This window comes from Opisthocomus hoazin, chromosome 1 (assembly GCF_030867145.1).
Source record: "Opisthocomus hoazin isolate bOpiHoa1 chromosome 1, bOpiHoa1.hap1, whole genome shotgun sequence".
NCBI lineage: Eukaryota > Metazoa > Chordata > Aves > Opisthocomiformes > Opisthocomidae > Opisthocomus > Opisthocomus hoazin.
The window spans coordinates 11,787,776-11,801,077 of NC_134414.1; the positions used below are offsets into that span (position 1 = coordinate 11,787,776).

General features: G+C 43.3%; 1 protein-coding gene across 2 annotated transcripts in view; it reads left to right on the plus strand.

Annotated features, from left to right (window-relative positions):
* Positions 1 to 13,302, plus strand: part of TMEM135 (transmembrane protein 135) — a 182,711-nt gene that overhangs the window by 155,640 nt on the left and 13,769 nt on the right. For both annotated transcript variants that reach the window (XM_075417192.1, XM_075417182.1), the window contains 3 exons: positions 7,072 to 7,113; positions 8,667 to 8,813; positions 10,950 to 11,019. In XM_075417192.1, coding sequence (XP_075273307.1) covers positions 7,072 to 7,113; positions 8,667 to 8,813; positions 10,950 to 11,019 — 259 coding nt within the window. The remainder of the gene's footprint in view (positions 1 to 7,071; positions 7,114 to 8,666; positions 8,814 to 10,949; positions 11,020 to 13,302) is intronic.

Here is a 13,302-nt window from a genome sequence, read left to right on the forward strand (position 1 = left end):
AAGTTAAACTATCCATCTGATTTTGAAACACAAGCAATGAGACTTTTCATTGCATTTTGATCCCAGCTGCATTGCACATTTAATAGTCTGAAGTACAATTTTTGTAAGAGTTTCTGCTGCGACTCTTCTGACTTCAGTTATTTTCTCTCTGATTTCTGACATGTCTTCTGAAAGCTACGTGTTGTCCACAGGGTACGAGATTAGGTTGCCTGGTTAGAATTGCTCCTTATGATTGTTTTTGTAATCCTGGTTTGAATAGGTGAGACCGGTGAGGAAAGATAGAAAGAAAATAAATATATAATCCAGAAAAGGGGAAATTCAGAGGAGAGAGAATCTGAGTGCAAATCCTTTTTTCCCTTCAATTTGCCTCTGGATTTCCTCCGCCCAAGTCACAAGTTGTGCCTCATGATCCTGCTTGAACCTTGGAGGAGGCAGCTCTGAGTGCGGTGGTGGGATGGTCTCTGCCTGGAGCTGTCGCTGGTTCTCCTGGGGTTACGTGGTTCAGCGGGATGGGGCCTCCTTCCTGACCTGTGGTGAGAGGAGGGGAAGAAGAGGCTTTCCATCCCAGTCCTGGCAAAGTGGAGGAGCAGAGGAAAGCGGGTGGTTATTCCTGCTCGCCCATCATCTGGGGGAAGTTTGGCTGTGGAGACACAGCACAAAGGAAGGGCTTAGGTTGGATGTTGCGGGACATGTTAAAGACAACAGCAGCTGGTGCACAGAACAGATTATTTTTGCTTTCTGCATTTCCAGGTGCCTTGATACGATGATTGTTCGGTGTCTAAGTGATATGTTTCCGTCTGGATGGATGGGCAAAATTGTTTTCACACTTACACAGGGGACTATAACTTAGTTTGAAACATGGATATTCTTTTTGAGTTATCTTTGTGACATGTGCAAGTTTTAATGTCTTTAAAATACAAATAAAGGTGATTAGTTGAAATGGCCATAATTACCAAAGAAAAAGTAAAATATCTCATTGAATCTTCCATGTTAGAGCAACCTCACCATCCATGAAGGAATCACAGAATCATAGAATGGTTTGTGTTGGAAGGGACCTTAAAGATCATCTGGTTCCAACCACCCTGCCATGAGCAGGGACATCTTCCACCAGACCAGGTTGCTCAGAGCTCCATCCAACCTGGCCTTGAACACTGCCAGGGAGGGGGCAGCCACAGCTTCTCTGGGCAACCTGTTCCGTTGCCTCACTGCCCTCACGGTGAAGAATTTCTTCCTAATACCCAATCTAAATCTGCCCTCTTTTAGTTTAAAGCCATTCCCCCTTGTCCTATCACTACACACCCTTGTGAAAAGTCCCCCTCCATCCTTCCTGTAGGCCCCCCTCAGGTACTGGAAGGCTGCTAGAAGGTCACCCCGGAGCCTTCTCTTCTCCAGGCTGAACAGCCCCAACTCTGCATTTTGATCGCTTGTGCCTCATGTAGCTGTAGATCTAGAAAGGAAGCTGCTTTGCATTCAGATGCTGCTCGACTGCAAGTGGTGGGTTTGATCCAAAGGAATTGCATCTCAGTGCCTCTCTGCTTCCCAGCAGGGTGCTGCGGTTTGAGATTTGATGCACTTTATTTCTGATAGGAAAATATGTAAACAGAGTACTCTTTTTTTTTTAAGCTGATGTGAAAATTGTGAGTAGTTCCTGAAGTCAGAAGACTCTTGTATAACCTACAAAGATATTTAGGATCCAGTTTCCCATAGATTTATCTAAACGAGAACAAAAATGCCTTTCTGCAGCGTCACCATAAACCACTGACAGCTCTATGGGTTTGGGCATTAGGATTAGCACAACAATCGCGTTGTTCTTTGGTCGCTGAGAAGGATCTAGATACTCTTCAGATAGTTGGAAAGTTCTCCACAACTAAGTAATGACAAGTCAAAATAGATTTTGTGGCATGTCCGATGATAATCTTTAGAAGCCGTATTTTCCACTTAAAAATGAAAGTGTATGTTCTTCCACTGGGAAAAATACTAGTGGTACGCTTTATGAACAACCTTTGGTTTGAGTTTTCTTTGTTTTATCAGATTTGACTGGATTAGCTCATATTTTATATCCAGAGATTGAAAATATTTCATTTTAAAGTAACTTTTTTCTACGTAGTTACCTCGGTGAAGAAGATCTTACTGGTTTGGAATTATGCTTGGTTCCCGGAGCCTTTTGGAAAAACAATATTTGCGAAACGTGATTTTATTTCACAGTCACCACATAAATAAATTAGTGTCAAAACAACTTTGAAATGAGCTTCCCCGAGTCTTGAATTTCTTTAGAATCTGTTTTTTCAGTGGTGCTTATTCTGCGCTTCCAGCCGCATAGTCACAACCCACTCGATCAGCGTGGTGGAAAGTGTCAGACCAGGAGGAGGTGTGGAGAAGGTACTGATGGACTGATTTTTTTTTAAGAAGAAGAAGAAATGAGCTGTGGAGAATAATGTTTAGAGGACAGATGAGGGGGGAAATACAAAATAGGAGTTCGACTAGCAGGAAGGAAGAGCGAAAGAGGAGATGGAAAAGGAAGAGAAACAGAATCGGAAGACGTCTCAGAAAGGTGACACCTGCTGCTGCTGGCCGTTAACACTGGGGAGAAGGCGAGGAACGAAGGGTAGGAAAACAGGCAGAGGAAGGAGCAGTAACCTCTCTAAGTAGCTTTGGACGGAAAATGGATTATCCTCTGGAGTTCAGCGCAGCTCATAAAGGAGTGTAGATAGCCTTTAATTCCTAATAGGAAGGGATTTAATAGCAAGGGATGTAGCTGGTGTGTCCAGACACAGTCACGTTTCATCACTATGATCCTCCCTTCTCCATAAAACAAGACACCTTAACTCAGAAATGTGGTCCCCCCCGGCCAGTCTTTATGGGCAGATGTGCTGCAGGAATACGCCGACACGTCCCGTGCTTGCAGTGTTTCCTTCCCACGTGGCCGTAACGAGAGCTCTGCGCATAGGAGTTTCTAATTTACTCCTTCCCTGAAGGGTAACGTAAGCAACGTGGGGATGTTGTTAAACATGGCAGATGTTGTTGTGGGGATGTTAAACATGGCTGATGTTGTTGTGGAGATGTTAAACATGGCAGATGCTGTTGTGGGGATGTTAAACATGGCAGATGTTGTTGCTGTGGGCTGCGTTCTCTTTACCAGTTCCCTGGGTGATAAGTGACTTGCTTCCTTAGAAGCCTTCTTGCACGGGCTATATCCATTGGTCATGGAGATCCTTAGAAGACTTATGACAAGGCGTACTAATAAAAATCCCCAAAACATAATTGCTGGCATCCAGCCTCGCAGTTCAGTGTGGGAACTTCTCCTTCCCACAGGACGGGAGGGAGAATAGTGCAAGCTCATGTACAGCACCTCTTTACGTAAACAAACATAAATAATTAGAGTTAGTTCGTGTGTTGTTGGAAGTATAGTTATAGTTAGTATCGAGCCTTGGCTCTACTCCACTTTTGCTGTTTTCTTTATGAAAAAATAAATGTGTGTGGCCGTAAGTTAAACTTATGTTATAAATATGCGCGATTAAAATCGACCCTATGTGCTCATGTGCCAAGATTGTCCCAGCAGGGGAATTTGGAGAACCCAAATTTATTGCTGTGGCTCCTGGAATCTTCTGCTCCTCCGGCTCCAGCCACGGCTCTGGCCAAAGCCAGGCTGGAGCGGAGCGTTTGCTGCCTGAGCAGGTACACAGTGCCCAGCTGGCAGGGCCGCTGGTGCCGCTGGCCTTCTGCCAGGGACAAATTCCCCTCTGATGGGAAAACGTAACGAGATTATGTGCCGTTTAAATTATTGCTCGCTGGGCAAAAAACGGTGCCGCCCTCCTGCGGCTTGGGGTTCGGTCCCTGGGGCCTTTGGGGTGGTGGGAATGGCAGCAGAGGCGAGCTACGCCGAGTACCTCTGACGGCGTCCAGCTCGCCCGTTATCTCAGACCTTCCCGGCTGAGTAATACCCTGACAACAAGCTTTTAAGACGCTACTGGGATTTCTCCCGTCTCGGGGATATCCGCGATGCTGGGCACACGTAACGCGTTTTACTGCGCTCATTTGCAGCCTGAATGGCTCGCGGGGTCAGCAGCAGAGCGCAGGTTTTTTCACCCCTTGAGCAATGAAGCATTGAGTAAAAGTTATTATTACCAATTAGTGGTGGCATTATGATTACCAATTAGTGGCTGTATGAAGCAAATCATTAGTCTTAGTTCAGTTATTAGCAGCCAGGTGTTCGTGAGACGTGCCGTGGGCAGCTAGCGTCGGACCTCAGCAGTCTCCATCGAGGCTGGTTGCTGAATTTGTGACGTCTCCGCTCTGTCCCTGCATGGGTTTTTGTTGTCCCCCTCCCAAAAAAGAAGCATGTTTGGAGTCCGTGTGGAGGGTTTTTTGTTGCTGCTGGTGTTATGTAGCTAATGAGTGAATAAATAAGGGAATTCCAATCTCCAGACCAGTATTCTGAAGCCTTTAATATACCGAATTCATGGTTTATAGCCAAATATTTGATCACCAATTTTGGTGTCAGTTGCTGCTTCATTTGTAAGGCCAAAATTGTAATGTCAGAGGAGGGAAAGTTACAGTGCAAATTACTCTTGATTGAAAACAGTTTCTCTAGGGCTCCTGTTTTTGAAACCTTTAATATGCAATGTTTTCACATACCCGTTAGTGTGCATAATGACTTTACACAAGAAATTTTAAGACAGCAAGCGGCATGAATGAAATTCTATTGAAGAACTTAAATAGCATTTTTATACTGTGTTATAATTAAAAAAATGAGAGAGTTAATGGGAAAAAAATGGAATTTTATGTTTAGAGTCACTTCCATGTTGAACTATGTATTTAATTTTGGTGCATTTTGCAGGGGTATTCATAGTTGTAGCTGTATAACGCTCTACAATAACTAATGAAAGAAGAAAAATCAGAATTCCTACTAAAGTTTCGATATACGAAATACTTATTGCAGAGAACTGACTTTAATCGTGTAGTTAGACTAGGCGTTAGATATCTTTTTCGTGTTTCTTGGCGTAATGAGGAGGGTGTTGGAGTGCTGTTTTCTCTTTCAGTGATTCAGATGTCATCTGATTTTCAATATTAGTGAAGAAAGGATTGGCGTGACAGTTTCTCTGTGGAGAGCGTAACGCGCAGGGAGTGTGGGCTGGCATCCGGCGGGTCGGGTGGCCCCAGCAGTAGTTGGGCAGGGACATCTGGTGGTGCAGCAAAGGAATAAGTGAACACTCGCAACTCATGTGATGAAGGCAAAACCGTCATTATGCTCATACCGTAATTGCTTTTCTGTTTCAATATTATTTTAGAAACACTTATATTTGTGTTTACATTTCAGTTTGTGTAGGGTTTAAATTTACTGGACAAGAAAAGTAGAAACTAAGGCTCTGTTCTTGAGCTGACAGCTTGTATACATAATGTGTTGAACGCCCATAACTCAAAGGGCATCTCACTTACAGTCAATTTGGAGGTTTCAAATCAAACTGGCAATACCGGACCGTGGTTCTGTGGGTAGAGCGGGGATATGGAAACCCTGTGCGTTTGGGCTCTGTTTGTAGTTCTGCCAGTGATTCGCCGTGTTCTCTGGGCAAAGCTCATTGAATTTGTTTCAGTCCATCACTCACCAATTCTTTCAATCCATCTTTCAGTCCATCTTCCTCTAAAAGTACTACGATAACTTTCAGCTTCTGAATTGCATAGGTAAAGAATCATAAAAAGTAAAATGTTTACCTAACTTTGGTTTAAAAAGTTCTCTATTGGTTAAAGATACAGTGAGCAATTTTATTTGTACGTGCTTATCTTCAGCCCCTATAGATCGTATATATGTGACCAATGTTTTAGGTGCAGTCATTAAAGAGCAACTCTTTAGGATGAATTTTCTGGTGCTGTGTGTAACTGAGCCTAACACTTACTCAGCGCTGTGCACACGATGGTGAAACCAAGTCCTTGGAAACAGATGTGCTGAAGGCCATACCCTTGGGAAGAGTTTCCCAGGAGTGGTTAATGCTGTGACAACTTACCGTCACCGCACCAGGCTCTCGCCTGCCAAGATGAAGCAGAACTTTTTTTATCTGTGAATGTGTTTCACCTCGTGATGTTCTTCCTGCTGCTCGTGCCTGCCCAGGATTGGAACACAGGAGGACTGTGTTCTTCTACTCCCCCTTATGAAGCTTTTGCAGCTGCCAACCTGTCTTCTCTTACAGTAGAGGTGTTCTTGGAATGATGGCGTTGACAAGTTACTAGTTTATGCTTTATGTGTTGTGTCAGGAATGCGTTACCATGAAGTATTTCCCATGCAATTCTATAAAAAGAAAACGGGAAAAAACCCAAGTATCTGCTCTTTGCTTTGCTACCAACGTGACACTGAGAAGTCTTCCAGGAAGAATCCATGTCTGCTGCAAGCTTCAGCTCCTTTCCTTGTATCCTGGACAGAAAAAAAAGCCAGTAACCTACATCTTTCCCAGGCAATTATGGACTCTTTATTGTGGTCATTGTTCACACAGGGAAGGATGTATCTAATCAAACTCAAAATCAGAACAACCACTGTACAATGGGAAAACCGGGACTTTCAGATTGAGAGTCGTCTGAAAGTAACGAGCTGCAGAGATCAGGACTGTGCAAAGTAGAACAATTTATCTCAAAGTCAGAGTGACTATTCCCTGCAGCTCTTCACAAGAGAATGGGTACTTCATCGAGGTCCAGCCCTCCTTGCTCTGCTTGTAGTGACACTTAGGTTTTGTAAAACTCATCACTACTTCTTTTCCATAAAGCGACAATTCTTTTTCATGCGAAATCTTCGATTGTCGCTCCTGTGGTTCTGTCACCATCCGTTAAAAATTTCTCCACTCTTGGTTTGGATAAAAGAGAGGACTGGCATTTGTATGCTGCACCCTTTGTTTCCAAGATGTCCCAAGGCCGTGGTGACAACTGTGAAGCCGGGGATAGCCACAGAGTTGTTACAGTCCTGCTGTTTTCTGTTCATGAGAAGCTGGTGTTTGTCCGCAGCCCTGCTATGTAATATTTAATCTGTAACACTTCATAGGGTACTGCAAGTGGCCCATTATAGAAAAAACTGTTGGTTTTATGTTTCAGGTGCAAAGATGGCTTGAAGGGATTTACATACTCTGCGCTAAAGTAAGTGAAGTTTCTGTGAGTACATAGCTTAAAGTGAAGATTTTGAGGAATTATGCATGGTGGCGGCTGCGCTGCGTGAAAAGGGTATTCCTGAGAAAAATCAGGCTGTTGTAAAACTTTTCCAGCTTTGGGGTATGCAGCATATTGTGAAGAAGGCGTGCTATGCTGGCGGGAACGGAATCTTTCCAAATTTAGGACCATTACTGAAAGGACACGCAGACGTACGGTTGCACGTTTGTGAAGGAGCATTAATCTTTTCCCTTTCTAAAGCTGGGATTTGTGATCCCCGATATTCTCCTGGAAGCAAATGGCTGCTGTGTTTTTGACCTGGAGTTTATTTGCTGTATTTACAAAATGTTGAACGAATACAGCAGTAGCTCTGTGACCAACACCCACATAAAGCATGGACTTGTAGCATGTTCTTTCAAGAGATCCTAAACGTGCCACAAAACCTTGTGTCTGCTGTCGCGGTCCGGGCTCTCCTGGAATTTACTTTGCGATGGTACCCTCTGGTGTTCCTCACTCATGTGTGTAGTTACACAGCATTCTCCCACCTTCATGCCTTGTGCCAGAAGTATAAAGACACATTATTTTTATCTGTCCTTGTTACACTCCGCTACCTGTCCGCCACTCGGACAGCCCCCTGCGTGGGCGGTGTCAGCTCCCAGGTGGAGAGAAGAGCTGAGGGCAAACAAGACAGACTTGCTGTCGTTGGTAGTGGAAAATATTCTATAGAGTTTGCAGCTGTGAAACAGCTGTGGAATTTGATATGAGGTGCCAATAGTTAAATAATTCGGTCTATAGTCCAGAAATCTGGACATGAAACACTCCTGTGGCAATGTGCAGAAACTGTGCTTTCTGAAATCACCAGTGTACTGGGCGAGTCAGTCACATCCCAAATGACACAGTTTTTGTGCCTTCATCACCATCAGCAAGACTGCCACAGTACAGCATAATCTGGATTACAGTGCAAAGTTTTAGGAAACATCTTGCCATTACAACCTCCTTGCCCTTGATATAGAGTAATTCCACACCTAAGATGAACCGGTATATTGACAATATCAGCTTCTGGGTGAAGAAAGAGGGCTGAAGATGAAGCCAAGCAAAACAAAGTTGATGCTCTTTGCAGGCACGAAAACACTTTGAAGGTTTTACAAAATACATATTTTGTAAAAATATCATAGTAATCATCAACCTTTATTTAACCCCATTTTGCTGGAGGTAGTTATTCCATGCGCCTTTTTAATTTTCCTACTTGATGTTCTTGCTTTGTACAAGAGATGGACTTTCCCCCAGTAATGTTTTTGTTCCTAGTTTTAAAAAATTCCTGGCAGCAATTGTGACCATTATCTGAAGTTTAAATACATGCCAGTGGGGTGATCTCTTCAAAGGGATACAAAGTTTGGCAGCTGTATCAGATGCGTTTGCTTTTGCAGACCTGTGGGTAACTTCAAGCTTGTCTGAAACACTTAGAGACTTCTACTGGACTTTATGTATTTCTTTGAGTTATTTACAGAATTGTGGGTTTGTTCTGTTTTGTTTTTTCCTTTCAGGTTCATTGTAGGGAAAGAAGAAATCCCCACTCATTCATTTTCACCTGAAGCAGCGTTTTCAAAAGTAGATAGAAAGATAAAGCATTGTGAAAAAACATCACAGGCAATGAACTTACTGGCTCTAACAAGAAAGCTCATGGACAAAGTGTGAGTTGAAGAAAACCCAAACAAAATGAATCATTTTTACTTAATTCATTTTAATGGTTTGTTACATTGCATTTGACAAAGTTTTATAATACTTTTGCTTTGCATTTAAGTGTTTTGCTTTTCATTTTTACTGGGTAGTTAGCAGTGACAAATGATGAACTCTAATGAAGGCGAAATTTAAGACCTCTGTGTCGTAGCAATGACTTGCAGCGTGCAAGTGAGTACGTCCCATCAGTTCTGCGTGGCAGAGTGGTGGTTGCTTTTCTGCAGTTTTCAACAAAACTAGCTCTTGGCGTGGTTCTGCTGGTGCTAGCGGTGATCTTAAGGCGGGACACTGCACAGCAACAGACCTTACTTAGGTCACCATCTTTTTGGTGACCTACATCCCTGTACTGCATAAAGAACTGCCCAAGAACAGGAATGACAGCACCTGGCCTGCCTCCTCTGTCAGGAATTAGGAAACGGCAAAGCGAGGAGTGAGTCTAAACCTGTTTTGCACCAGGTCAGATCTAGACATCTGAAGCTAGGTGAGACAGGTTCCCTCCCGGTCTACAGGATCCAATTTATTGTCCTTTAGTGTGAACGTAAAGAAATGACTTCAGATAACTTTTCAGGCTAGTATGTTCAGATGATGTGCTACTTCGGTGCTTGATTTGTCCGCTTCAGGCACGTTGGGTACCACAAGGAGTCATTCATTTACAGGCAAGATGGACTGAAAAATGGACGTGGGGTCTGTTCATACCACACCTATGAATCTTCACTTCCACTGACCTCTCTAGGAGCAGTCTTATGACCAGGTCTTTACCTGCTGACATGCAGGAGAGAAACCAGTATTCCAAGTGCTTTATGTTCTCAAAGTAGTGGCTTGTCTTACTTGCTCAGACAATGAACAAAAATGAAGTGACCTACATCACACAGCGATTTCCTATGATTTGCTATGGTTTTAACTGAAAAATATAAGGGAAGTCAGCAGTGGCTCCTCAGGCTCAAGTGTATTGGACAATAAAAGACCTGCAAGGAGAAGATAGGTCCAGCCATGTGCAGATTCTTTTAGCTGAATTGCTTACACCTATTTTACCTTAAATACGCCTGCTTCAGTTTGCTAGATATAGTTCACAGCTCTTCGCTGTTTGCTAAATACAAGGATCAAGGGACTGTGGGTGGAGAACAGAGTTCTTTCATTAAGGTTTTGAAACTCTCAACTCGGACATTCAGAAAACACTTGATTTTCAGTCCTAATGCTCTCACAGGTTTCTCTTCCATATGGTTCTTTTCAATATAATTGAGTCTAAATGCCTGTAACCTGATCACATTCTCATTAGAATTTTTGCTACATAAACTGACCTTACGGATGATTTATGGCCATTAGACTTTATAGTACACGATTCAAAACTTCCAAGATATTTGGCACAGTATATAAATTGTGTGATTTATTCTGCGTTAAAACTTAAATACTTGGCTGTAGCAAAATATAATGTTCAGACCTGGTATGGCATTACTTCTTTTAATTCTAATATGCAGAGCTAACAACTGTACAGTCCACGCGTTCCACCAGCCCAAGCCAGTCTCTTTTAAATGCTCATGGCCAGATTCTTAGTCCTAAGTAAGAACTACATGAAAATCAACAGAGGAGAAGAGGTAGCCCAGAAGTGAAAGACTTGCAGTTGAGAGAAGTCTCGCAGGGTATCTCTGTGCATGTTTACGTTCTGCGTTGCCCTCCCATGAACCTTACAATGGGGTGAAAGCAGTAAGGACACAGATAACGGATGCCTGGTCAAAAATTCTTCCAGAACCACGGAGCGGAGACAAACCAGAAAGGGTCACATCCCTTCTCCCTGTTGACCACAGGAGATAATTTGTTCTTTGATTTGGTGTTTGATGTGTAGCATGGCAAGAGGTTGGATCCAAAGAAGTGTGCAGACACTTCTTGCTGTACAACTAAAATACTGTTAGTTTTTATTGTCCTTTTATGGCATTGTAAAAGTTCACGGTGCCCTTCAGTGGATAATGGGGAGAATGAGTGGTGGGAAAATAGCACTTTATGTATTTTTAGGCAACAAAAAATTCATGAAGTCTTGTGTGGATGATGCTGAAAAAAGCTATGAGTTAATATGTGTTTCATTGTGCTTTTTGCAGGTGCAAACATGGCCCAAGGCATAGATGCTGTAAACACTATGGAGATAATTGCATCTCATATTGTGTTAAAGTAAGTGCAGAAAAAGTTAGACTGACAAACTCTGGCAAAGACGGTAAAAGTCTTTGGTCAGGAAAAGCATATACTTAGGAAGTGAGAAAGCAGCCTGTTACTCATTCTTCTTCTGTTGAAAATGTGACAGGCCTGAAAACAGATTTTTTCAATTTAGGGCAGGGTGGTGGTGGGGTTAAAGTTCTCTCGTCTTGCAGATTAGCTGCAGTGAATGAATAACATAAAATGCATGGGAAAAAAATGGACTAGCAGGCAAGGAACTTCTTTAAATATGTGCTGCTCTTCACGGCTGAGCCCACTTGCGACTCCACCCTAAATAAAGCACCTGGAATGTGCTGCTTCGGCAGGCGACGCAGCCCGGCGCACGTACAGCTGCGCGGCTCTGGCACGCCGCTGCCCGCGCTGGGCTTGCTCCGCCGCGCGGTTATTTTAAGGGCTCTTGGTAATGGGAGATTGGTCACAGTTGCTGCGCCCAGGAAGAGCTGGTTGTGTCCGGTGGCATAATTCATCCTACTTTATTAATGTGATCAGCGCATTTTATTCTTTTTTATTTCGGAGGAGTACTGTGCAGGGGAGATTTGGCTGGCGTTGGGTTGGCACAGGTGGTACCACCTGCTGTGCCTGTTTTAGGAATTGGTGAGGCTCCAAAAGATCTCAGCCACTTCGTAATTTATCTGTTTTTAGTGATGGAGCAGCAAAAATGGATTTGAATATCTTCAAGCGCTTTTGATATATATCGCTTTCAAGAAGAACTTATTTAAAAGTTTATATACAGTTAATGTTATCTCAGAAGAGCTATACTTAAATTTAGCATCAGAAGAGATCTAGCACAACGTTTGCCCATGTATGTTTATTAACAACATCATTTTGTGTTGTATTAACACTCTTTTTACACTGCAGTGTATTATACCCCTGTGTAACATGGATAGAAATTGCACTGGAGCTGATAGGATTTGAGATGGTGCTTAAGCGTTCCGCTGAATTATGATGAGAATGTGCAGTAGGGCGTTCACGGATAGCTCAGGATAGTTATGTCACTTTTGAGTTGTAGTTATGACATATATTTAACAGAACTCAGATTAAAATTACAATTTTACAACCTCTCACCACTATTTCAGTCCACTTAATGTTTCATTCATGGGGTCTTTTCTTCAAGGCATAACATCTTTGGGGATACAGACTTTCCATTTGCTTTGTGCTTGTCCAGTGCCTTGCCCAGTAAGTTTACCGCCCAGGGCTCCTGGCCACCTTGGTCTCCCCTCTCGTGAGAGCGCAGGTCTGGTCGGCATCCCCCTGGGGAGGAAACGCTCCCTGTGCCTTCATTCACAGAGTGCTCTGTGTTTTCCCCATAGAAAGCACTGTCTGGCCTTGTCCAAGACTGCAGGGAATATTATGTTCAAAACAAAGATTAAAATTAAGCAGAAATGGTCTTAGGGGTTCATATGCTGCATTTCCAGCCGTCTGCTGATGGTAGTACCTCCTAGTGTGCATCTCTCTTCATGGGTGCCTTGCTGTAGCTTCAGTCTGCTGCACTTTTACGTAAAGTGCTGTCTTCTGTTACTTAGGCATATCTTACAGTAATTAGCTCTTAACTACTGATAGTCCAGACTTGCTTTCTGAGCTTTTTATTAATCTCACGCAAAACCCTTATGCATTTTATTAATCTCACACAAAATGTGCGTGCATTCTGCGCTACATACTCAGCAGTAAGTACCCGCATAACACTGGGTTATTTTACAAGCACAGTTAGAACAAACAAGTAAGGGTTTCTGCTAGAGTGCTCGGGATGGAACTGATGCCTCTTCTCCATGGAAAACTGTCATAATCTGCTGGAAGGATGATTGTGTGTGGGAGACTTCATGGGTAAAGAGAGGGGTGATCTGACCGTTGTGGAATACAATGAGCTTGAAATGCCTCCTAAACAAAGGGTGGCCGAGAAATATTGGAGTTAATCTTGTTGAATTACTCTGATTGAGAGACCCAAATCTGATTGGAGGTTTTGAGGGGCAATGGGCACAAATTGAGGCACAGGAAGTTCCGTCTGAACATGAGGAAGAACTTCTTCCCTCTGAGGGTGACGGAGCGCTGGAACAGGCTGCCCAGGGAGGTTGTGGAGTCTCCTTCTCTGGAGATATTCAAGACCCGCCTGGACAAGGTCCTGTGCAGCCTGCTGTAGGTGACCCTACTTTGACAGGACAGTTGGACTAGATGACCCACAGAGGTGCCTTCCAACCCTGAACATTCTGTGATTCTGTGATTCTGTGAATGCATTTTCAGTTCTCT